Below are 25272 nucleotides of genomic sequence, written 5' to 3'. Positions count from 1 at the left end.
ATTTTATGTTATTTTATCTTAATTTACTGGGTTCAATACAACTCACAAGCTTACTGAGATTTCTAACAGGGAATTAGAATTAGCCATAAACCACGAAGAAAGCAAAATCTGCTGGAAACTCTCAACAGGTCAAGAAGAGAGAGAAAGAGAGGCAACATTCCGCATCAAAGATCCTTCATTTAGAAGCAGTCTCTGACCTGAAATAGTAACTCTGCACCTCCTCTCACAGATGTTTCACCCACTGTGAGATTCTGTTCATATTTCAGATTTTCATGACTTTTATTATTTTTATTTTCAGAATGGACAATGAACCACGAACACTATCTTGGTATTCTTCCTCTCTTTTTGCACTACTTATTTTTTTAATATACTTTTTATTGTAATTTATAGTGTTTGTTATTATGTATTGCAATGTACTGTTACTGCAAAACAACAAATTATATTAACCCTGATTCTGACTGATATCATATGCATCTCAGGACAGGGAAGGACATCAAGTCTCGTTCCCACGGTACATTGCTGAGCAGTTAGATTTTCACACAAAATATTAGAACACAACATTATTATCTTTCTCACACTGAATTTAGTTCATACATTTCCATCATGTGATATGAACTCCTATTCCCCAAGTTATTTGCCTATGCTTTTAAGTTGTTGAATTTAGTGCCACCTCTATGCTGTCAAAAATTAATCATTACTTATTACGTATACAGAAAGGTGCCAGAAAAGGGCCAGTAACATCATGAAGGATCCCACACACCCTGCCACTCCCATCAGGGAGGAGGCTACGTAGCATCCACACCAGGACCACCAGACACAAAAACAGTTACTTTCCCCGAGCAGTAAGGCTGATCAACACCTCCACCCAACTAACTCCACTACTATTTCCTGTCAGCCTCCTTACATACAGCCTAGTGACACTTTATGGACATACAATCAAACTATGTATATAAGCTATCTCATGTATTTATATTTATTGTGTTCTTTATCTTTTGTGGGGGGTTTTGTGCTGCATTGGATCTGGAGAAACAATTACTTTGATCTCCTTTACACTGTGTACAGGAAATCACATTAAACAATCCTGAATCTTGAATGATAGTAACAATTCCTCTCAGTTTAAAAATACGTGGTATGTGCATATACTATATCTACACTTCTACTTAACCAAAACAGACAAAATTCCTACTCAACAAGCTGAACAATGCAAAACTCTATGGGAATATACAGGTTTAACATGAGGTAATACTTCTCCTTTGGTAAACCCAGCCTTTTAAGCTGATTCAAGACTCTGAGCTCTTTATTAAAAAAAATGCTATTCTGTAGCCCATAACCCTTTTCCTTGACACCTCTCTGGTTTCCAATTTAAACAAGTCCCCGTGAGCCCTACACTAAAGGGCTTTGTCTCCCTGTCATTGTGAAGAGAGGCGAAGCAGCCTGGAAGTGTGAAATCAAACCTCATGAGCTGAACGGTTCCCCAGGGAACTTCGGACGGCGCAGAAGGTCAAAGTCATGGGCTAGACCAGCTGAAAATGTCTGAGCACTGGTCTGTGGCATGGTAAGGGGGTTGGAATTGAACACATCTTAATTAAGGCCCACAGACAGCCAAATAGGCTATTCTCCAGACCAACTGCCAACTTTAACCCAGTCAAATTTCACAGTACTACTAATAGGTGTAATGGTTGTTTCCACCACCGCACATTACACTGCAGCTAACGCACAGTACAGTACCTGATTAATGGCGATAAGCTTTCTCCCTCAGAGCATGCCGGTCTAGTCAAAAAATGAATAGGTCCAGACTAATTTATATAAAATTTCAATCCACTCGTTTTTGTTGAATGATACAGCAGTTATACTTAATCAATATGTGGGAGTTGTTAAATGAGGTATTAATGACAACAATTAATCCCTTTTTTCTTGTTAATAATCTCCAGCAATTGAAATGCAATGCTCCACACTGAGCCATTCATAAAAGAGAAAATATCGTCCTCTCTCAGCACTTTATGAGGGGCTTAATTGAAGTGAAACACTGTGGTGGTATTCAGTTAAACAAGGCAATGAGTCATTGTGCAAAAGACAAGAATTCACAGTTTCACCAAATGTGATTTGTTCTCTTAACGCTCTCATTCAGAACACTCCAAGTATTCCTAATTGCTTTTTAATTGAAAGGGTTAATGTAGTATTCATTTGTTGCAAAATGACTCTTCAGAGCTCTAGAAAAATCTTTGAAAAGAGGAAAAGAAAAATGCTTTGTAATCATGAAGAGATTGATGGCCACATTCTGTGAGGTATGATGGTTCTGTATTAGTGATGCATCACAATACTCGTGCTGAGAATGTGAATTTCACCATCTCTAACACATGCTTCTGTATGTGTTTTGACACCTCTCAAAAACTTGGTGAAATTAAGTAAAAATCCTATGGAAAAGTATTGTGGGCATTCTGTGTAAAGAATTATAAAGTAAACAAGACTTGTTTGGTTCTTGAGCATTAAGAGGTTGGAACTGCTATGCTACTGACAGTGGGACAAAGAAAACAAAATGGCAAATATACATCGAAAACTTGACAAAGGAGAGGCAGACTGGAATTTAGAAAGAGGCCAGCACTTACTAAAGTAATTAGGAGGTCAAAGATAGGACACAATAATGGATACGATTAAGTAAACCCTTACAATAATGCAGCAGATTAAGGAAAATCTCACAAAATTTTGTAACACACAAAATGCTGGGGGAACTCCGCAGGCCAGGCAGCAGCTATGGAAAAGAGTAAACAGTCAATGTTTCAGGCTGAGACCCTTTTTCAGTCCTGATGCTGCCTGGCCTGCTGAGCTTCTCCAGCATTTTGTGTGTGTTGCTTGGATTTCAAGCATCTGCAGATTTTCTCATGCCCATGCTACAAAATTTTGTAAGCATGTTTTGGGTAAGAGAGCAATCCAGGGAAAGAATATGGATCATTAGAGAACAAGGTGGTAACTGTCCAGAACCGCAGCATGCAGCCACAGGATTAAACGAGTACTTCTCCTCTGTATTTCACAATCTCTTTGCTCAGAAAATGATGCAGGAAATTGGCTGCAGACTAGATGTATCATGTATCATATATGTATCATATCATAGGTGTCCAAGATAATGACAGGCATTGATCATGTGGATAGTCAGAGGCTCTTCCCCAGGGCTGAAATGGCTAGCACGAGGGGGCATCGTTTTAAGGTGCTTGGAAGTAGGTACAGAGGAGATGTCAGGAGTAAGATTTTTACGCAGAGAGTGGTGAGTGCGGGAATGGGCTGCCGGCAGCGGTGGTGGAGGCGAAAGCGATAGGATCTTTTAAGAGACTCCTGGTTGGCTACACGGAGCCTAGAAAAATAGAGGGCTACGGGTAAAGCTTAGATAGTTCTAAGGTAGGGACATGTTCGGCACAGCTTTGTGGGCCGAAGGGCCTGTATTGTGCTGTAGGTTTTCTATGTTTCTATAAAGATAGCTGATTTAACATATGACAATCTGATTAGTACAGCATTTTGGAAAGTTTATTCAGAATCAAGTTTAATATCACCGGCATATGTCATGAAATTTGTTAACTTAGTGGCAACAGTCCAATGCAATTCATGATAAATACAGAAAAATAAATATGTAAATCAATTATAGTAAGTACATATATGCATATTAAATAGTTAAAAATAGTGCAAAAACAGAAAAAAGTAGTGAGTTAAGTGTTCATGGGTTCAATGTCCATTTAGATATCAGATGACAGAGGGGAAGAAGCTGTTCCTCAACTGTGCCTTCAGGCTTCTGTACCTCCTCCCTGATGTCAACAATGAGAAGAGGGCATGTCCTGGGTGGTGGGGTCCTTAATAATAGATGCTGCCTTTCTGAGGCACTGCTCCTTGAAAATGCCTTGGATACTATGGAGGCCAGTGCCCATGGTGGAGCTGACTAATTTTACAACTTTCTGTAGCTTCTTACAATCCTGTGCTGTAACCTCCGCACCCCCACACCGATCGGTGATGTAGCCTGTCAGAATGCTCTCTGTAGTACATCTGTAGAAGTTTTTGAGTGTTTTAGGTGACAAAACAAATCTTCTGAAACTCATAATAAAATAGGGCCATTGTCTTGCCTTCTTTATAGCTGCATTGATATGTTAGGAGGACCCTGTTAGATCCTTAGAAACATTGACACCAAGGAACTTGAAATTGCTCACTCTCTCCACTTCTGATCCCTCTATGAGGACTGGTTGAAGTTCACAACCAACTCTTTGGTCTTACTGACATTGAGTGCTAGGTTGTTGCTGCAACACCAGTCCACTACCTGGGATATCTCACTCAACTAGCTGGTATATTCTCTCTTTCTCCTTCCTTCATGCTATTCTCTACTTACTGATTTTCTTCTCCCTCCCACCTCTGAGCTTCACCCTTTATCTCTGTTCCTACTTTCCCCTGCCTTTTGTCCTTCCCTCATTCCCTTTCTCCTTCCCACCCACTTCCAGCTCCACTACAAATAAAATGCTAGTCTTTAACAAAACTGTCAACCGGCTGAACCACAGCAGTTGGCTAGGTGATGTCTGACTGGTGTTGCCAATAGCAACTTATCATGGAGGGACCCACTGTGGCACTGATTCCAAAGATTCCTTCCTGTGGTTCTTTGGAAGCCTGTACTAGGAGGATGGATACAGAGCAAGGATCCAACCTTAACTTTAAATAATGATACATCTGTCTTCTTCTTCTTAAGCCCATCACCTTTACTAGGGCACAGGCTATTGACAGCAGCTCACCGGAGTCCTTTGTCCTGGGCTGAAATTTGATCAGCCTGTGTCTTCCACTTTTACCACACAACTACATGTCTTTTAGTCAAAGATCCTTCCTCTCCCAGGTATGAGGTCTTCAGAGCTTCTGCCAGCGTTTCTGTAGCTCTGGGTTTTTACAGGATGTAATTGCTAACCCCATACCCAACCCTCTTCCTTTTGGAGTCAAATTTTGGACCGCCCATGGTGGAGCTCCGTAAAACCGGTCTCTGATACAGTGTGTTCCGCTTCATTGGGTCATCAGTTAATCGGGGCAGCTACTTATTTGGGACAACTCATAAAGAACAAAATTGAATCAAGAAAATAGCCAGGATCCCCTTCATTTGGGACACTATACCACTTCAATGGGAAAGGAGACTATTGCTGACAGTTACTAAATTGCTTAACACACCATCAGATGCTACAGCATGCTTAGAGTGAACAATTTTCAAATAGCATCAATTGCATGTGTTTGTGTTCAAAAAGCAGTAAATTTTGTCACTGATATTTGGCAAGAAATAAGCAGTAAGACAATTCGGAATTGTTTTGCTCACTGCAGTTTCAAGCATTGAGGCTTGGAGATGTCAGAAACGGCCAGGAGTGAAAATGAAATTATTTCACTACTTCAACAGTTAGGAACTAGGAAGAATTTGAAAGTATCAACAATCATCTTGAATTTTAAAAGAAAATGAAGATTTGGAGGATGTAATTGTCAAAAATTTCGTGAAGGCAGTCCATTATCTATACTAGGTGCCTACACTGATTTTGTTCATTTATAGTTAATCAAAAGAACATGGCAGCATACACTCAGCTCACGTGGCTCCAAATAGTGTTTGCATAGCATGTCCACTTTCAAAACTCTCCCACACAGCTATCCTGTCATCATTGGATATAACAGGCAACCATCAAACCAACTATTAGGCACTAATACAGTTTTATAGTACTGTAGTAGTATTCATAGTGTTCTAATTTGTTCATTTAACTGCATACTTTGTTACTCAGTTTAATGGTAGTTTGTCTTTTTTATTCCTCTTTAACTATTTCCAGGAAACTTTGGCTCATTGAGGCAGCCGCTTAATTGGGCCACAATGCACAGATCTCAATTAGCAGAATCCAATGTAATAATTCCTTGCAGTTCCATTTTGAATCTTACTGTCAAGGAAATAAGTTTAAATTCTAATTGTCTTTAATGTAAATCAATTCCAAATCTGAGAATATCAATAGTTATTGTAATATAAATATATGGCACATGGACAAATGAACAGAGGGTGGTGAATCTGCCACGGGCTGCTGTGGACGCCAAGTCATTAAATATATTTAAAATGAAAATGAACAGATTCTTGATTAATTAGGGTGTTAAAGGATACAGGGAGAAGGCAGGAGAATAGGGTTGAAAGGGATAATAAATCAGCAATGATGGAATGGTGGAGCAAACTCAATGGGCCAAATGGCTTAATTCTGCTCCAATGTCTTATGGTCTTAAAGATGGGGGGCTATGTGGGAAGGAGGGTTACATTGATCTTCAAGTAGGTTAAAAGGCACAACATCTTCGGCTGAAGTGCTTGTACTGTGTTGAACTTTCAATGTTCTATATTTTTACCATGCAAACTTCTGACCACTTTATTTACCCTGGCTTGGTCTGAAGAAGATCACAAGAGTGGAAGGGCAATTCAAATGAATTGAGTGTACATCACCTTAATTCTATTTTACACTGGGGCAAACCCTTTCAGTGTAAGTACAGAATAGCTCAGACATTAGGAGTTTTAAAACATCAAGAGCTGCAGGTGGGTCAGACATATCACTGGGTACTTGGAAGGGGTTAAAGGAATGATTGGTGTCCATAAGGTGTCATGATAGCATAGCGATTAGCACAACGCTATTACAGCTGAGGGTATTGGAGTTGAGATTTCAAATTCAGGGTACTCCATAAGGAGCTTGTCCATTCCTTCCCATATACGCATGGGTTTCCTCCTGGTGCTCGGGTTTCCTCCCACAATCCAAAGACATAATGGCTGGTAGGTAAGATGGTCAATATAAATTGTCCCATGATTAGGCTAGGGCTAAATTGGGGTTGCTGACAGTGCGGCTCAAAGGGCCTGTTCCATCTGCACTGTATTGCTAAATAAATTCATAAATAAATAAGTGGCAACCAAAAGGTTTCTGGGCCAGCTGAACGTGCGTGACATCAGTAAGGAGGGAATAAATCAGCTATCAGTGAATTCTGGAGCAGACTCGATGGACTGAATGGCCTAATTCTGTTCCTATATCTTATGGCCTTATGTTTTGAACATCAAGGACAGGAAGGAAGAGGATTAGTACTTTGAGCATCAGTAGACCACGTAAGGCTAATGACTTTCAAACAATGCCTTCCTGGCCTTTATTTTCAGGTTAAGGACCTGCTTCTGTCTCTTTGCCCTGCACTATTTAAAGATCTTCATGTGCAAAAATGCAGATTGGCAAGTGACATCGAAATGTAATTGCACGGTGTTTGATGTCATTGCACAAGTCTGGGAATCTCTGTGTAAAAGTGGGTCATATACACTTGGGGGATCCAGATCAAATTTACAGAAGTGTACACAAAGGACCCAATTGCCTTAAGCAGTCAGGCCCGAGCTTTAAATTCAGTCAGAAATCACTGCACTAAAATTCATTTCTAGCCTTGTACCCTAGGGAGCTTCTAAAGCATATCCAAGCCAATAAAATACTTTATTGTTATTATGCAAGAAATGTAACACACAAGAGTAAATAAAATAAAGTTTCACCAACTGCAATCAGATAATCACCAGCTAATTTATTTTAGCGATATTTATTTATTTAGAGACACAGTGCGAAACAGGTCCTTCCAGCAACACATCGATTTAACTCCAGCCTAATCACGGGACAATTTACAATGAACAATTAACCTACCAACCCGTACATCTTTGGACAGTGGGAGGAAACCAGAGCACCCAGAGGAAGCACTCAGGGACACGTGGAGAATGTACAAACTCCTTACAGATGCAGCTATGAAGAAGAGAAGACAGTGGCTATATTTCATTAGGAGTTTGAGGAGATTTGGTTTGTCACCTAAAACACTGAAAAACTTCTACATATGCACCATGGAGAGCATTCTGACAGACTGCACTACCGTCTGGTATGGGGTGGGGGGGAGCGACTGCACAGTATCAAAGTAAGCTGCGGAGAGTTGTAAAATTAGTTAGCTCCATCATGGGTACTAGCCTCCGCAGCATCTAGGACATCTTGAACGATCAATGCCTCAGAAAGGCGGCATCCATCAGTAAGGACCCCCATCACCCAGGACATGCCCTCTTCTCATTGTTACCATCAGGAAGTTGGGACAGGAACCTGAAGGCACACACTCAACGATTGAGGAACAGCTATTTCCCCTCTGCCATCTGATTTCTATATGGACATTGAATCCATGAACTCTACCTTACCACGTCTGTTAAAATTTCTGTTTTTGCACTATTTATTTAACTTAACTATTAATATACATTAATATACTTACTGTAAGTCAGTTTATTTCTGGCACTGACTGTAAGGAGTTTGTATATTCTCCCTGTGATCGTATCGGTTTCCTCGCACAGTCCAGAGACTACTGGTTGGTAGTCAATGGAAATTGCCCTGTGCTGAGGCTCAGATGAAATTGGACGACTGCTGGGCAGGGCCAGAAGAGCTTACTCTGTGCTGTATGCCAATAAATAAACATTCATCATGTATAAGTTAACAAATTTCATATCCCATGTCAGTGATTTTAAAGCTGATTCTAATTCAGATGATGTCATGATTGAACCCTGAATGGCCTGTGCTGCCCCAGTACTGAAGATAAATTTATTTATTATTGATTGAAATACAGTGCAATATTGGCCCTTCCAGCCTCAATCCCCCGATTTAATCCCAGCCTAATCATGGACCAACTTACAATGACCATTTAACCTAACAACTGGTACGTCTTTGGACTGTGGGAGGAAACACATGTGGTCACGGGGAAAATGTACAAACTCCTTACAGCAGCGGCAGAAATTGAACCCAGGTCACCTGTACTATAAAGTGTTGTGCTAATCACCTCATTACATGCCTCCTCAATATTGAATAGGGTAACCAGGAAAACCTTTCCTCCTTTTGATCTGTGCTTCGTGGTTTATTTGAGAACTGTAGCCTTTAACTTTTCACATCCGTTATTTTAGCTTAACCAAAACTGTGAATCCTTTTGAGCTGCATGGTTCAGTGTGATGCTGGGCTGTGTCATTGCTGAGTGAGCCTTCTGTGGAATTCGTTTAAAGTGTCGAGCATTTGCTATGAAATATTCTCCATTTCTGCTGTTGTCCATCAAACATTAGACTTCTATAATGTCAACTAGACTGTTCATAGGAAAATGATTATTTATTGTGTATTAAAATCTCACATTGGGATGCAAATTCGATATCTCGCGGTGAGAAATCTCTTGAGATATCTGCTCGGAAATCTTAATGGCATTTTCAGTAAAACAGTAGATTCTTTCACTTAATGTTCAAGGTAAAGCACTCACTGCTCTCAGTTATCTTACTGGTAATAAATGGCTTCAAGTTCCATTGTGGGAAAGGAAAGTGGATGAGGTGAAAACTGGGCTGCTGGTCCAGTAATAAAAGTTAAAATTACATTCATACTCAGATCACTTATGCTACTCAACAACTCACAAACCAGTGCCTCTGATACTTCATTCTCATAGAAAATCAACTCCACCATAAGCTACGAGAGTGAAGAATGGTGAGGCAGGAAAACACACAAAATGCTGCAGGAACTCAGCAGGTCAGGCAGCATCTATGGGACAGAGGAACAGTCGGTGAGACCCTTCTTCACTACTCATGAAGGGTCCTGATGAAGGGTCTTGGTTGAAAGTAGCGGCTGTTTTCTCTTTTCTATAGATGCATTTTGTGTGTGTTGCTTGGATTTCTAGCCTCTGCAGACTTTCTCCTGTTTGTAAGGAATAAACAGTCTATGTTTTGGGCTGAGACCCTTCAAACGGACCAAAAAGGGAAGGGGGAAGAAGCTGGAGGGGAGGGAGCACAAGCTGACAGGTGATAGATGAGGGGTAAGGGGGCACAGGATGATGTAAGAAGCTGGAAAGTGATAGGTGAAGAGGTAAAGGGTTAAAGAAGAAGGAATCTGACAGGTGAGGAGAGGAGAGTGAATCATGGGAGAAAACGAAGGAGGAGGGGATCCAGAGAGAAGTGAGGGGAAGATAGGAGATGAAATGCAGAGCAGAGAAAGAGTGAAGGGGGAGGGACGTGAGGTTCTGATTCAGTCAGTACACTGTATCCTCATGTGAAAGGATTAGAAATATCTAAGATCAGTGCATTCCTGTGGTTGCTTTCAAATTTACTTACTCCCCTCCCCCTCACAAAACTAGTGAGGAACTTTCTAAATTGTTGCAGCTTTGAAAAAGACTGTAAATGTTCAAAGGCTTCAGATACTGAAATCAGCCGTAAAATTCTAGACTCAATTTAATTTGCCTGTTTAATACACTAAATTACTGTATATGTCACGAATTAAATCTTTGCCCAGCTCCTCCAGGTATTCAATCCATTGTGAGAATACTCAGATGAACAGTTCATATAAAAGTGGAAAAAGTATTATCCGGTAATAAAATTAAATATGTAAGTTAAAGATATTAAACTTTTGAAATGCTGATGGAATTGAAAAAAAACCCTAAGTTGGAGATTTTAAACAAGTTACTGACTGAATCTCTGAATGGTGCATATAAATAAAAATACAACCTTAAGACTATTCGATATAGGAGAAGAATTAGGCCATTTGGCCCATTGAATCTGCTCTGCCATTTCATCATGACTGATCCAATTTTCCCTTTCAGCCCTAAATTCCTACCTTCTCCCTGTATCCCTTCAAGCCCAGACCTCTCAAGAATCTATCAATCTCTGCCTTAAATATGCCTGTGGTAAAGAATTCCACATATTCTCTACTCTCCGGCTAAAGAAATTCCTCCTTAACTCTGTTCTAAAATGATGCCCCTCTATTCTAAGGCTGTGTCCTCTGGTCTTAGACTCTCCCACCATAGGAAACATCCAATCCACATCAACTCTATTAAGCCCTTTCGACATGTGTTAGGTTACAATGAAGCTCCTCCCCACTCCCCCCCACCAACTCTTCCGAATTCCAGTGAATACGGGAATTATGAAATATATGAATTATATGAATTCTCTTCATATGAGAAGCTTTTCAATCCTGGAATCATTTTCATGAACCTCCTTTGAACTCTCTCCAGTTTCAGCACATCCTTTCTAAGATAAGGGGCACAAAATTGCTCACAATAATCCAAGTGAGGCCTCACCAGTACTTTATAAAGTTTCAACATTACATCCTTGCTTTTATATTCTAGTCCTCTTGAAATGAATGCTAAAATTGCACTTACCTTCCTCATCACAGACTCAACCTGCAAATTAACCTTTAGGGAATCCTTCGCAAGGATTCTCAAGTCCCTTTGCACCTCAGATTTTTGATTTTTTCTCCTTTAGCAAATAGTCTATTCTTTTATAGTCCGTGAGCCAGTAGGGTTGGTCGGTACCAGTGGTAGCTTTATGTGTGCTGTCATCCATTTTATAACACTACCCTAAAATAACCATTTCTGTAAAGTGGCCAGTATAAAGTACAACATATATATTCAACCTAGTGGTATTTTGTCATCAGTGATCCCTCAACATTGAAATTTGTCACAGTGATAGCTGAGTGCAAGCAAATTTCATCAAATGTTGTTATAAAATTCTGCATTGAAAACTATGTCATTGGTGGCACTCGCAGTACAGTGCCCAATTTCAGTAGAGTGAATCATTTCCTTTTTAGAAAAATATTTGTCTGTTGTTTATTTTGGAAAAGTCAATAAAAACCCTAGGACACATATAATCACATGGATTTGTAGAGAATTTATTCAGGAATTCACATAAGTAATCACTCTTTGTATATATTCCATATTAACATCAGTACAGCAGAAAATGTTACCCCACCCCCAAAAGGTAAAAAACCTCATTTGGAGAGATTTCTGGAGTTTTATCAATGTCATGATATTTTCCACATTGTATCAAATCAAAACAATCTTAAGCATTTGTCATAGCATATAGAATTACAGTATAATAATTCAGATGTAGGGTTCCACACGGCCATAACCTAGGCTCCATTTGGTTGTAAAATGTATTTAATCAAAGACTGCTTTCTATACTTTATTTTCCATACTTTCATAACCTATTAATAATCATAATAATTTTCAAAGTCCTCCATGTCTTCCACATCTTCATCTGAACTTTCCACACCTCTGAGATGGATGCCTGGTTCTCACAGTCTTGCCAGTCTACACAGGTCAGTACACCTGAGGCCATTTGCAACACACATCCATCTTGGGAGTGAACATTTTTTTGGACAGTTACAGGCCAGTAGATCCAGGATGGCATCGGGTGCTGGCTGGCCTTCCATCCAGTGCACCACCAACTGTTCAGCTTCCTCTTCTCTCCATCTTCCATCCTCTGCCAGCAGGGCTTGGCACTTGTGGGTCCTTCTCCAAACATCTTCTCCATATACCAGCCTGGTAGCTGGCTCGCTGTGTGTGTTTTGTTAAGCAGTCCTTGCATGGTGGGAGTTGATGACTTTTGATTTCACCTTTTTTGGCACAGAAAAGGTGATACCTGAGCTCATTGCCCTTGGTGGTCCAAACGTAAATGCCTCCAGTTTGTCCATCAGTTCTGGGGAGAGCTCCCATTCCTGACCCAACCCTAAGAATGTGTCCTGAGTTTTAGGGCACTTGTCTTCCCTTTGCCTGCAAAAGCGCTTACAGTGTCACATCCTGTATATGCATGCAACCCGATGAGAGCCCTACAAACCTCTATGCCAACAGTGGCAGCAACCTTCCTGATGACTACAAGCCACACTTCTGGAACAATGGGGCCTCAATCTTGTCACAAAATGCTAAAGACATGATAAAGACATCTGTGTCTTCTGAGCAGATCACTACAGACTGGTATCCCTCTCTTGTGGCTTGGGCAGCATGGAGAAGTAGGCGGCCATCTGCTTCTTCTTGTTGACTCTGAAGAGCTGACATCTCCTCACTGTCTTGAGATGTGATTCTGTAACATTAGTCATTCACAGCTGCATACAGAATCTTCTCCTGTAGCTTTGCTCTGTACTCTGCCTTCCTCCATTGATGGACTATGAAGCTAATGAGACTATTTTTGTTACTAACTTGGTCAGGAAGCTTCTCCAGTGCCTCACCATCTGTGTCCCTGTGGTACCTTGCATCTCATGACTAGTCTCTTCACCCTGTAGAGATCTTTCACTATTCTTGATAGAGTTCTCCTTGTATGTGTCGAAGACAACATCTATTCTACTACTCTGACTGCCTTCCCTCAAAGCCATACCCAGAATTGTTGTGGCAACATCTCTGAAAGTAACTTGATCACCTTTCACTCTTTGGACCAAGTTCACTCCATCAACCACTGTAGCAGAGTTTCCTGGGAGTGGCTCTTCTACTGCTACATTTTTCTGCAAGGTTGTTGCTTTATTTGTCTTTCTCAACAATCCTTCTGGTGTGGACAGGGTCCAGGGCAACGGTCCAAAGGGATGAGAAAGGGTATCCTCCATACGTAGATGGCGCCCTTGTGCCATCACTATGATGTGTCCAATCAAAGACCTGTCTGCTTTCAAGGTGATTGCCCTCCCATTTGATTTCACTTCTCTCTTCTTACACATGTCACTGAATGTTTGCAGCTTGTTGGTTTTCATTGGGTCATGGAATTTCTTTGCTGGTGGGTCTTCCTCTAGTCTCTCATCCTTGAAGGTTGCATAGCATTGCTCACCAATCTCATATGCCCTCATCAGGTCGGAGGCAATGTCCTTGGGGGCTGCCTTTGCCGTAGAGATGCTAATGAGGTCCCGCTTCTCTGCAAATGGGTTGACCCATTCATGTATGAGGCTAACCACTGCTGAAACTGCTTCCTCATTTTTCTGGATTCTTGGCCGCTGTAGCTCCGCCCGACAAAGCTCTGATTTGTTGCCTTGCACCATCTCCCTTAACTGTCCCAGGAATGCACTGCAGTGCTCAGCTGTTACACAGTAATGCTCGATAGTTCCAGCATTCAGGCTGAACCGTGATGTGCCTCCAGGAGTCCATGTGTCTTTGTTCACTGGCTTCAATAGCCTGGTCCACGGGGATCTGCCCAAAGGGGTTGTTACTTGACAGCTGCACTGAGAATTGGCCTGTCTTGAAGACCTCATACACAGAAGGATTCTTCTCTGGGAAGTTCATCATCTGAACAAAGTAAGGGGACAGGTACCTGGCATAATTCATCTTATCATAGGCAAAGCACCATGAGATCATGGTTCTTATAACATGGAGGTATATCTCCCAGTCCCCCTCATGAGAGACATGCAGAAGCCCGAGTACTACATTCTCTACCATGTCAAAGTACGCTATCCAGAATGCAGATAGCTCTCTATTGTTGTGACGGAGGTGTTCCTGGGTTATCAGCTCAGCTAAGAGTGGACTTTGCAGCAGATTGTTCAACTTCTGATGGTTCGATTCACTGGCATGTCGTTCACATGGTCTAAGAATGATTTGATCATCCCACTCCTCTCCGGGACATTGTCCTCAACCCACGGTGTGAACTCTGCCCATGCGAGTCTCATCAGTGCTTCATAGATGTACTTGTGGACCCTGACAGCATGATTGTAGTGTTTACCATCAAGGACTCCATTGATGGATCCCTCTGCGACAATTCCAGCCTCTATGCATACGTCCTTTAGACCAGCATCCCGAAATCGCTTTCTGAGGATGACTAAGGCATTACATTTGGTATGGAATGTCCCCATCCTGAGAAGAATGTTGGAGAAGCGTCCTTTGTGCTTCCAGGCAAATTCAGTGGCTTTTGCATAGAGTGCTTTATCCATGTCTACCACAATTGTTTCTAGATGAAGTTCCTTCCTGATTAGCCCTGATTGGTTCAGGATTTCAAATACTGTGGTCAGCTCTGTGGCGGGTGAATTGATGGTTGGCAGATACCCAACAATATCTTGTGAGATTGGTTCTTGGTCGCTGGTGCTGATATTAAAACCAGTCCAGCTTGGGATTGTCTGACTCTGGATCTGTTTGCCTTGCAAGTGTCCACACCAGGTTCTTCTTGCAGGCAAGAAAGCTACCACCACTGCAATGCGATCACATATCTTCTAGCACTATGGGTGCATACCTTGCCAGAAATCACTATAAGAATTATTCCCCCCCGATGGTACTGGTGGCACACATTTAGGGTCCTGGCTCACGGACTATTATACAGATTAGGAGCAGGAGTAGGCGATTTGGCTCCTCAAGCCTGCTCCACATTTAATAAGTCATGTCCGATCTCAGCTCCTCACTGTCATAACCATTTATTTCCTTTCTTATTATGCATCTATCAGAATCAGATGGAATATCACTGGCAGATGTCATGAAATTTGTTGTTTTGTGGCAGCAGTACATTCCAATGCATATTAATAAAAACTATAAATTACAAAAAGTACATATCAAAAAATTAAATTAAATAAGTGGTACAAAAAGAGGGAAAAATGGTGAGGTAGTCCTTACGAAGGGTCTCGGTCCGAAACATCGACAGTGCTTCTTCCGAAAGATGCTCCCTGGCCTGCTGCGTTCCACCAGCATTTTGTTTGTGTTGCTTGAATTTCCAGTACCTGCAGATTTCCTCGTGTTTGTGTGAGTTAGTGTACATGGGCTTTACTGTCCATTCAGAATTCTGATGGAGATGGGGCCCTTAATGATGGAAGCTGCCTTTTTGAGGCATCACCTTTTGAAGGTGTCCTCAGTGCTGGGGAGGCGAGTGCCCATGATGGAGCTGGCTGAGTTTACAACTTTCTGCAGCATTTTCCGATCCTGTGTGATGGCCCCTCCATATCAGACAGTGATGCAACAGTTAGAATGCTCCCCATGGCACATCTCCTCCTTGATGGGAGCAGTGAGAAGATGACACATCCTGGGTGATGGGGTCCTTGAGGGTGGACCCTCATCTGCCTCTGCCTTAAAAATATTTGCTCTTCTTCCACCATCCTATGAAGAAGGGAGTTCTTAACACTAACTCACCTCTGAAAGAAGAAACAATATCACCCGTTTTTTGTCTTCAATAGTTAACCCTTCATTTTTAAGCAAAGGCGCCTAGTTCTTGACTCTGTCACGAGAGGAAATATCCTCTCCACATCATCACCGTCAAAGCCATCAGGATCTCACATGTTTCAGTCATGTCATCTCTATTCTTATTCTCGGAGTGGCAAGGCAGTGCAACAGTCTGTGCACCACCCTACAGTGCTAGTGACAAGCGTTCAATTCCCACACCAGTTGTAGGTTCTCCCTGTGACCGCGTGGGTTTCCTCCCACATTCCAAAGACATGCGGGTTAGTGGTCACGTGGGGTGTAGTAGCGTGGCATGGGCTCGCTGGGCCAGAAGGGCTTGCCACTGGCTGTGTCTCTAAATCAAAACATAAATTAAACTTTAGTGGATACCACCCCAGCCATCCAGCCTGGCCATTCCTCTATCAGAAGATGAGCAGCCCATGTCTGTGTTCCTGCACAGCTGTGCTGGAATGGAGAAAGGTGAGCAATCAATGTCACATCCAGGTTGAGAAATTGTCTTGTTCATCAATGTACCACTTGGTTTTCCTCTTCCAAGGCCACAGGCCCAATTTTTGGCAATAGTAGTGCTCTAGCAGTAGGGACAGGGAAGATGGAGACAGGAGGAGATGGAAAGAATTGGAGTGACTTCTTATGTTGAGGAGAGAGGTGGAGGAAGGCCTGGACACCCTTGGTACATGAAGAAGGAAGGGATCAGAGCTCACACTGGTAGTTTGCTCTGAAAGGGAGGAAGTAGGCATTCACTATACACAGGAAGAAATTACCTCGCCAGAATTTTCTAGTGAGAAGATTGACCAACAAGCAGTAAAGCTGATCAACACCTCCACCCACTGAAGGCTGATTTATACTTGTGTGTGTGGGCTACAGCGTAGCTGATGCCGTAGCCCTGATTTTCACTTCTGCGTAGGCTCCACGCCGTAGCGAGCATGCGTTGGTGTGCGCCAAAACGCTCGTTGGCCGTGGGGTTTCTATGCCACTGTGGTGAGTTTCTTCGTGAGAGACATGGAGGAGGAAATGCATTTCAAACATATTCACATGTCGGCAGGTAGATTTGATGATTTGGTTCATCTATTTCACATCGGCGTACGCACAGCCTACAGACATGGCGGAGAAGAAGCAACCGGAAATGTGTAGGAGGAAATGCGAGTCACCTTATGTACATCATAGAGTCAATTTATGGACAATCTATGCATACTGTATAAGGTATCTTATGTATTTATATGTATTGTGTTTATTATTATTATTGTTATTTATCTTTTTTTGTATTCCATTGGATAGAGAATAGCAATTATTTTGTTTTCCTTTACACTTGTGCACTGGAAATGACATTAAACAAACTAGAACCTTGAAACTTGACAGCAGATGCAGCAACGACAGGCAATGGGCGCAGGCAAGGTGACCAGGGAGGGTACTGATGATTGGCAGAAATGCAATGATTCTTTAGAAATTAAGCTGTTATCTGGAATTCTCTGACATCAGCAGAGTATTTATAACACTGTTGTCCAGTGGCTGACCTTCACTGGGGCCTCCTCTCTCCTGCTCTGTAGATGAGTCCCAACAGGCCCACCCCCTTTTTAAAACTGGAACTGACATTTTTTAAAATAAATGCCACATTTATTTATCATTATTATGTTTCCTTTTTGTATTCGCACACTTTGTTGTCTTTTGCACTTTGGTTGTTTGTCCATCTTTGTTTCTGTGTAGTTTTTCATTTATTCTATTATTTTTCTCGTATTTACTGTGAATGGCCACAAGAAAAGGAAGCTCGGGGTTGTCTATGGTGACATATATGTACCTTGGTAAAAAATTTACTTTGAACTTTTGAATTTGTTAATGTGTGACATTATGCAGGACACTGACCAGTATCACAGAGTGTCTTTAGTTTGTGACAGTCCACCAGGTTTCAATTATAAAATATAGACAATGGCTGCCTACTGATGATAAGGCTCAAACTCGTTTTCACATTCTACCACAAGAAATGTGATAGAACAGACATTTGGAATACTGAAACAATAATGCCATAAGACATAGAAACAAATTAGGCCATTTGGCCCATCAAGATAGCTCCACCATTCCAACATGCCCTTACTCACTGGAGTTTAGAAGAATGAGGGGGGTTCTCATTGAAACCTACTGAATATTGAAATGCCTGGCTAGAGTGGATCTGGAAAGCATGTTTCCTATAGTGAGAGAGTCTGGGACCAGAGGGCACATCCCTCAGAATAGAATCATGTCCATTTAGACCAGAGATGAGGAGGGGTTTCTTTAGCCTGAGGGTGGTGAATCAGATGGCTGTGGAGGCCAAGTCTTTGGGTATATTTATGGTGGAGGTTGATAGGTTCTCCAGTAGTCAGGGTGTCAAAGATTATATGGAGAAGGCAGGGGAATGGGATATGAAAAATAATAAATCAGCCCTGATGAAATGGTGGAACAGATTCGATGGGCTGAATGGCCTAATTCTGCTCTGCTATTTATGATCTTGTTACAGGATCATTCATGCTAAGGGGTGATGAAGGTTTAAAGTTCAAAGTGCATTTATTATCAAAGTTGCATACTGTACACGACGGTGAGATTCATCTTCTTGCAGGCAGCCAGAAAACAAAGAAATGCAACAGAACCCATGACCCCCCCCCCCCCCAGAAAGACCGTCAAGCAGCCAATGTGTGAATAAAGAACAAATTGTGCACACAACTGAAAAACTAAACTAATAACACACAAAACATGAACAGCAGCATCCCCCCACGGGCCCAGTTCAATGGTGAGGCGCGTGCACCCAGTCAACCTTGCACCCGAAGGTGGTATCAACAAGAGTGGGAGACGGGTCAGACGCCGGGAAACTGGACAGGGATCCTGGATAAAGTAGAGTAGTGAGCTGAACACAGGTTCAACCTCCACCCTTGGCTTTGAAATCTTAATCTTTTTAATCCGGCTCAGTGCTGAAATCAGCTGATGATCAGTTTGCTTTTTGCTCTGATGCCTGGACCTGCCACTTCAATCCGCCCTGACGTCCCATCCAGCAATGGCTGACATGGGGAGTGTAGTTTACTGAATCCTTCCGGACACTGCAAAAACGCCAGCTCGTTTAGATGGTTCAAAAGCACAACTCCCAAAGGAAAATTACAGACAGCAGTGACTGTAGTCCAGAAAAAGTACATTTAGTACAATAATTAGTAGTTTTGTTGGTTATCTGCAAAGCATCTAACAAAATCACCAGTACTTTCTTGAGCCCAAGATCTTGGATCAAATAACTTATTTATTTGCGATAATCTGATTGACATGAGTGGTTCTTTGTATAAAGGTGAGACTCCACTTTCAGCAAGCTCTGTTTCCTCAATTCTAACAATCATGAAAGACTTAACAAGTGGTCTGATCTGTGATTTACTATTTATATTTGTGAACTGGACAGTTAGACATTTAAGCAGGACCTTGATTGATTGTGTAACGCCCTGGTAAAGATTTTACTGCTAATGTTGTAGGGTATTTCATATAGTAGTCTTTCTGAGGAAGCAGTGTGTTCTGCTGGCAGTGGTTTGGATTACCGTTAAAGATAAGGGATGCTTAGGAATGTGTGTCATCCAATCAGGAGAGTGGAACTGGAAGAAGATTCTAGAGAACTCTGGGGGAGCGGTTTTTGTGATGAACACCGAACACCGAGGTGGGTCAAGTTCTTTTTCAGTGGGAGATGGACAGAACTTGCCGTAGGATTCAGTCCACCTGGAACGTGCGATCCAGTGGAGCCCAAGAGGGGAACTTTCACCAGGAAGCAGTGAATAGCAGTTGGTGCATCGAAAACAACGGCTTCTGGAAGATTTCAGCTCCACTGTGCACATGTGACTGTTTAAGTATAATGGGCCCTGTATTTTCCTTTATAACTGTTTGCTTAAGTTAACATTCGTAAATACACCTCTTTATAACTGCATGCAGTGTATGATCTGTTATTTCTTACAGAGGGGTGATTGCAAGGGGGTTGCAATAAATCACACAGTGTTCACACAGACTGGGGTTTGGGGTGGAGGTGAGACATTCCAACCTCAGGGGTTTAGTGGGACCAAAGTTGTATACACCCTAGCCTTACAGAGCCTGAGAAAGGTGGGGTTCTCCTTTCTAACAGCTGTTAGCGAGGGGTTAATGAGCTGCTTTTCCAGACACTCCCAATGAAAAGGGGTTTCAACCAGCTAATAGGTTTTGGGTTCCTGTAACTAAAACCATCACAAAGAAAATGTCTAGAATAATTACTAGAATGAAGTACTACAAACATAAGTTGGAAACAATACAGCTCCATTTAAAGCACAGCCTATGTTCCAAAAGTAATCTTACCATCCATGTGATGACATCAGTTACTGCTTAAAGACAATTTTTCAATTGTCTGCTAGGTAATTTTGGATTTCTTCTTTCTAGAGTCACTCAGCTAATGTTACCAATGTGCAAGAGAATTTTCATCCACTGAAAAGTTTTAAAATCTTGGAAAATTATATCCTAAACCTGACGTGGCACTACATACCAGTTGCATTTTTTCCTACATTGCCCATCGACATTTTTAGCTCTGTTACATGCAATGGAGGATTCAGAGGCAATTAAGATGATAAGACATAGGAGCAGAATTAGGCTATTCGGCCCATCAAGTCTGCTCCACCATTCCATCATGGCTGATTAATTATCACTCTCAACCCCATTCTCCCTCCTTTTCCCCATAACTTTGACACCATTACTAATCAGGAACATATCAACCTCTGCCTTAAAGATACCCAATGACTACCTCCACAGCTATCTGTGGCAACAAATTCCACAGATTCTTCACTCTCTGGCTAAAGAAATTCCTCCTTTTCTCTGTACTGAGGCTGTGCCTCTCAGATGAACACCCCTCTATTCTGAGGCTGTGCCCCCTGGTCCTAGATTGACCCATTATAGGAAACATCTTCTCCACATCCACTCGAGTTTGGTGTTTCAGTATTTGGTAAGGTTCCATGAGAGCTCCCCTCATTCTTAACTCCAGCGAGTACAGCATTTCATTATTTGCTGATGGCACTAAATCGTCTCTTGGTTCAAATAAACACTTGAGTGGGAATTACTCATGGACCATTCTTTAACCTTTAATACATATAGAAACACAAGCAGTTCAAAGAAATAAGACTGCATATGAAACTGTCACTGTTTTTAAAAAACATTGTAGTACACACTCTCAAACTAAGTTGACTAAATTTGGAAATTTCTAAGATTATACTTTAGAAAACTATGCAATGCAAATTTAATTTGAATTTATTCAAATTTGTGTGAATACTTCAAGCAATATAACATGCATGGGCAAAGCTAAAGAAAAAAATTCTCTGTAATCTTCTTATATCAGAACAAGCACAAAATGACCTCTCCTTACCTGTGACATCAGCCACCATTAAGCCTTCTGCCTTGGCCACCTTTATCTGGATGAATCCTATGTCTCTGAGGTTGTGAAAGGATCTAAACCACGACTGGAAAGTAATACAGTGAACAGTCAGTTTTGCTTTTCTAGCATCAATTGCTCCACTTTATCTGTATTCTGCTTTTAAATACAGGAGATTCTATAGATGCTGGAAATCCAAAGTAATCCTCACAAAATGGTGGAGGAACTCAGTGGGTCAAGCAGCATCTATGGAAATGAATCCTGATGAAGGGTCTCTTTATTCCTTCCCACAGACGCTGTCTGACCTGCTGAGTTCCTCTAGCACCTTGTGTGTGTTTTGCTGCCATTTCTATTTCTATGCCACATAAGAGCAAAGATTTAATTTTTTTAACAGAGTCTATTGTTTGGCCTGAAATGTCAGCTCCTTATTCCTTTCCATAGATGCTGCCTGACCTGCTGAGTTCCTCCAGTGTTGTGTGTGTGTGTGTTTTGCTGTTTTTTTTTCTATTTCAATGCCATAAAACCATAAGATGTTAGAGCAGAATTAAGCCATTTGGCCCATCAAGTCTGCTCCACCATTTTATCATTGCTGATCCAATTGTCCTCTCAGCCCGTCTCCTGTTTTCTTCTCTGACCAATCAAGATTCTGTCAACCTCTGCTTTTATTATACAGATTCACTGCTCCCTGGCTAAAGAAATTCATCCTCATCTCCATTCTAAAAGTTTGCCCACCCATTCTGAGGCTGTGTCCTCTGGTCTTAGACTCTCCCATCATAAGAAACATTCTCTCCACATTCACTCTATCAAGTCCCTTCAACATTCAATAGGTTTCAATGAGGTCACCCCTCATTCTTCTGAATTCCAGCAAATACAGGATCAGAGTTATCAAACACTCTTCCTATGACAAGCCATTCAATCCTGGAATCACTTTCCAGTTTCAGCACATCCTTTCCAAGAAAAGTGGTTCATAACTGTTTGCAATACTCATAGTGAGGCCTCAACAGTGCTTTATAGTCTCAACATTACACCTTTGTTTTTTATATTCTAGTCCTCTTGAAATGAATGCTAACATAGCTTTTGCCTTCCTCACCACAGACTCAACCTGCAAATTAATATTCAGGGAATCCATCACCAGGACTCCCAAGTCCCTTTACACCTCATTTTTTTGTATTCTCTCTCCATTTAGAAAATAGTCAACCCTCTCATTTCTTCTACCAAATTACATGACCATACACTTCCCGACACTGTATTCCATTTACCCTTTCTCTGCCCATTCTCTTAAATCTGTCTAAGTCCTTCTGTAGCCTCCCTACTTCTTCAAAAGAACCTGCCCTCCACCTATCTTTATATCATTTGCAAATTTTGCAACAAAGCCATCAATTCCATCATCTAAATCACTGACACATAATGTAAGAATAATTGGTCCCAACACAGATCCCTGTGGACCACCAGTCACTGGCAGCCAATCAGAAAAAGCTTTTTTTATTCCCATTCTTTGCCTCCTGCCAATCAGCCTCTGCTTTATCCATGCTAGAATGTTTTCTGTAATACCATAGACTCATAGCTTGTTCAGCAGCCTCATGTATGGAACCTTGTCAAAGGCCTTTTGAAAATTCAAGTACACAACATCAGCTGATTCTCCTTTGTCTATCCTGCTTTTTATTACTTCGAAGAATCCCATCAGATTTCTAATGCAAGATTTTCCTTTGAGGAAAGCATTCTGACTATGGCCTATTTCATCAGGTGCCTCCAGGTACCCTTAGACCTCTTCCTTAACAATCGACTCCAATATCTTCCCAACCACTGAGGTCAGGCTAACTGGCTTATAGTTTCCTTTCTTCTGCCTCTCTGCCTTCTTGAAGAGTGGAGTGACATTTGCAATTTTCCAATCTTCTGGAACCAGAACCAGTCCAGAATTAGTGATTCTTGAAAGATTACTAATGCCTCCACAATTTCTTCAGCCAGATCTTTAAAAACTCTGCGGCGTACCCCATTTGGTCTAGGTGACTTCAGACCTTTCAGTTTCCCAAGAACCTTCTCCCTAGTAATGGTAACTTCACACGCTCCATGCCCCCCGACACTTGGATCTTCCACCACAGTACTAGAGTCTTCCACCATGAAGACCGACATAAAATACTTAATTAGTTCTTCCACCATTTCTTTGTCCCCCATTACTACCTTTCCAGCATCATTTTCCAGTGGTCCAATATCCACTCTCACCTCTCTTTATGTATCTGAAGAAAGTTTTGGTATCCTCTTTAATATTATTGGCTGGCTTACCTTTATATTCTATCTTTACATTCTTAATGACTTTTTTAGTTGCCTTCTATTGGTTTTTAAAAGCTACCTAAACCTCTAACTTCCCACTAATTTTTGCTCTATTATATACCCTCTTTTTGGTTTTTATGTTGACTTTGACTTCTCTTGTTAACCATGGTTGTGTCATCTTGCCTGTAGAATACTTCTTCCTCTGTTGGATGTATATATCCTGTGCTTTCTGAATTGCTTCCAGAAAGTCCAGGCATTGCTGGTCTGTCATCATCCCTGCCAGTTTTCTTTTCCAATCAATTCTGGCCAACTCTTCTCACAAGCCTCTGTAATTCCCTTTATGCCACTGTACTTCCCTTTACATTTGACTTTAGCTTCTCCTGCTCATACTTCGGGGTGAATTTGATCATATTATGATCACTTGCACCTCAGGGTTCTTTTACCTTAGGGTCCCTAATCAATTCTGGTTCACTGCACAACACACAATCCAGAATATCTGATCCCCTAATGGGCTCAATCATGAGCTGCTCTAAAAAAAAAGCCATCTTGTAGGCAATCTAGAAGTCCCCTTCCTGGAATCTAGCACCAACCTGATTTTCCCAAATCAACCTGCATTTTGAATTCCCCCATGTAACATTGCCCTTGTGGCATGCATTTTCTTTCTCCTGCTGTAACTTGTAAGTCACATCCTCACAACTGTTTGTCTATATAAAACTCCCATTAGGGTCTTTTTACCCTTGCAATTCCTTAGCTCTATCCACAATGATTCAACACCTTCTGACCCTATGTCACCTCTTTCTAATGATTTGATTTCATTTTTTACAACAGAGTAACACTGTTCCCTCTGCCTTCCTGCCTGTCCTTTCGATACAGTGTGCATTAAGCTCACAGCTATAACCTTCTTTCAGCCATGCAAGAACAAAGGCTTAATCATCTTTAACTGAACCAATTGTTTGGTTAATTTACAATTACTTCAGATATTCTTTGCTTTTTTTTACAAGAATTGCCATAGGAATTTCTATGCCAATACAAAATATCATTAATGCTCCCACTGCTTCATATGACAACAGTATTGAGAATATCAATTCAGATAATTTTTGGAGCTTTACCTGGTTATTGCCTTTTTCAAAAGCTCCCTTCTGGAAAGCACTATAGGGCTATCAGGCTATCGACAAAGTTTTATCCCCCAGGCAATTCATCTGATCAACCATTCTAATTATCCCCATCCCCTCTATCCATTAGATCAGTTACTGGACTGTAAGCACTTTAAACCACTCTTCATAATGCTGCTTACATGAAATATATATGCTAATATTTATGACCATTTATTCCATATTTGTATTTCTAAATTTATTTCTATATAATTCTTTATTCTGTATAATTGTTGAATTTTGTTTTTTGTCAACATAACAAATTCCTAATGCCTATATGTAAATGTATATGGTGAATAAACTAGGTTCTTGAGAAAGCTGATCCTTTTAATATATGGGCCAAATAGATTACGTCCAAATTATTTTCATTAATAATTTTTATACAGATAAGTTTTAAAACAATAATTAGCACTGGCAACTATATCCTTTCTCCAGGGGTTCACAACCTGGGGTCCATGGTAGGGGCTCACTGCATAAAAGGGTTGGGAACACCTGCTTTAGACCAGATGTAGGAGTAGAGTTAGGCCATTTGGTCCATTGAGTCCATCAATTATCCTT

General features: G+C 41.3%; 1 protein-coding gene across 3 annotated transcripts in view; it reads right to left on the bottom strand.

Annotated features, from left to right (window-relative positions):
- The window catches only part of mctp1a (multiple C2 domains, transmembrane 1a), a 553815-nt gene that overhangs the window by 273566 nt on the left and 254977 nt on the right, over positions 1-25272 (bottom strand). For all 3 annotated transcript variants that reach the window (XM_073066356.1, XM_073066347.1, XM_073066365.1), the window contains exon 11: positions 21290-21383. In XM_073066356.1, coding sequence (XP_072922457.1) covers positions 21290-21383 — 94 coding nt within the window. The remainder of the gene's footprint in view (positions 1-21289; positions 21384-25272) is intronic.

The sequence above is a fragment of the Hemitrygon akajei genome, chromosome 2 (genome assembly GCF_048418815.1).
Source record: "Hemitrygon akajei chromosome 2, sHemAka1.3, whole genome shotgun sequence".
NCBI lineage: Eukaryota > Metazoa > Chordata > Chondrichthyes > Myliobatiformes > Dasyatidae > Hemitrygon > Hemitrygon akajei.
This window is presented reverse-complemented; position numbering and strand designations above follow the sequence as displayed.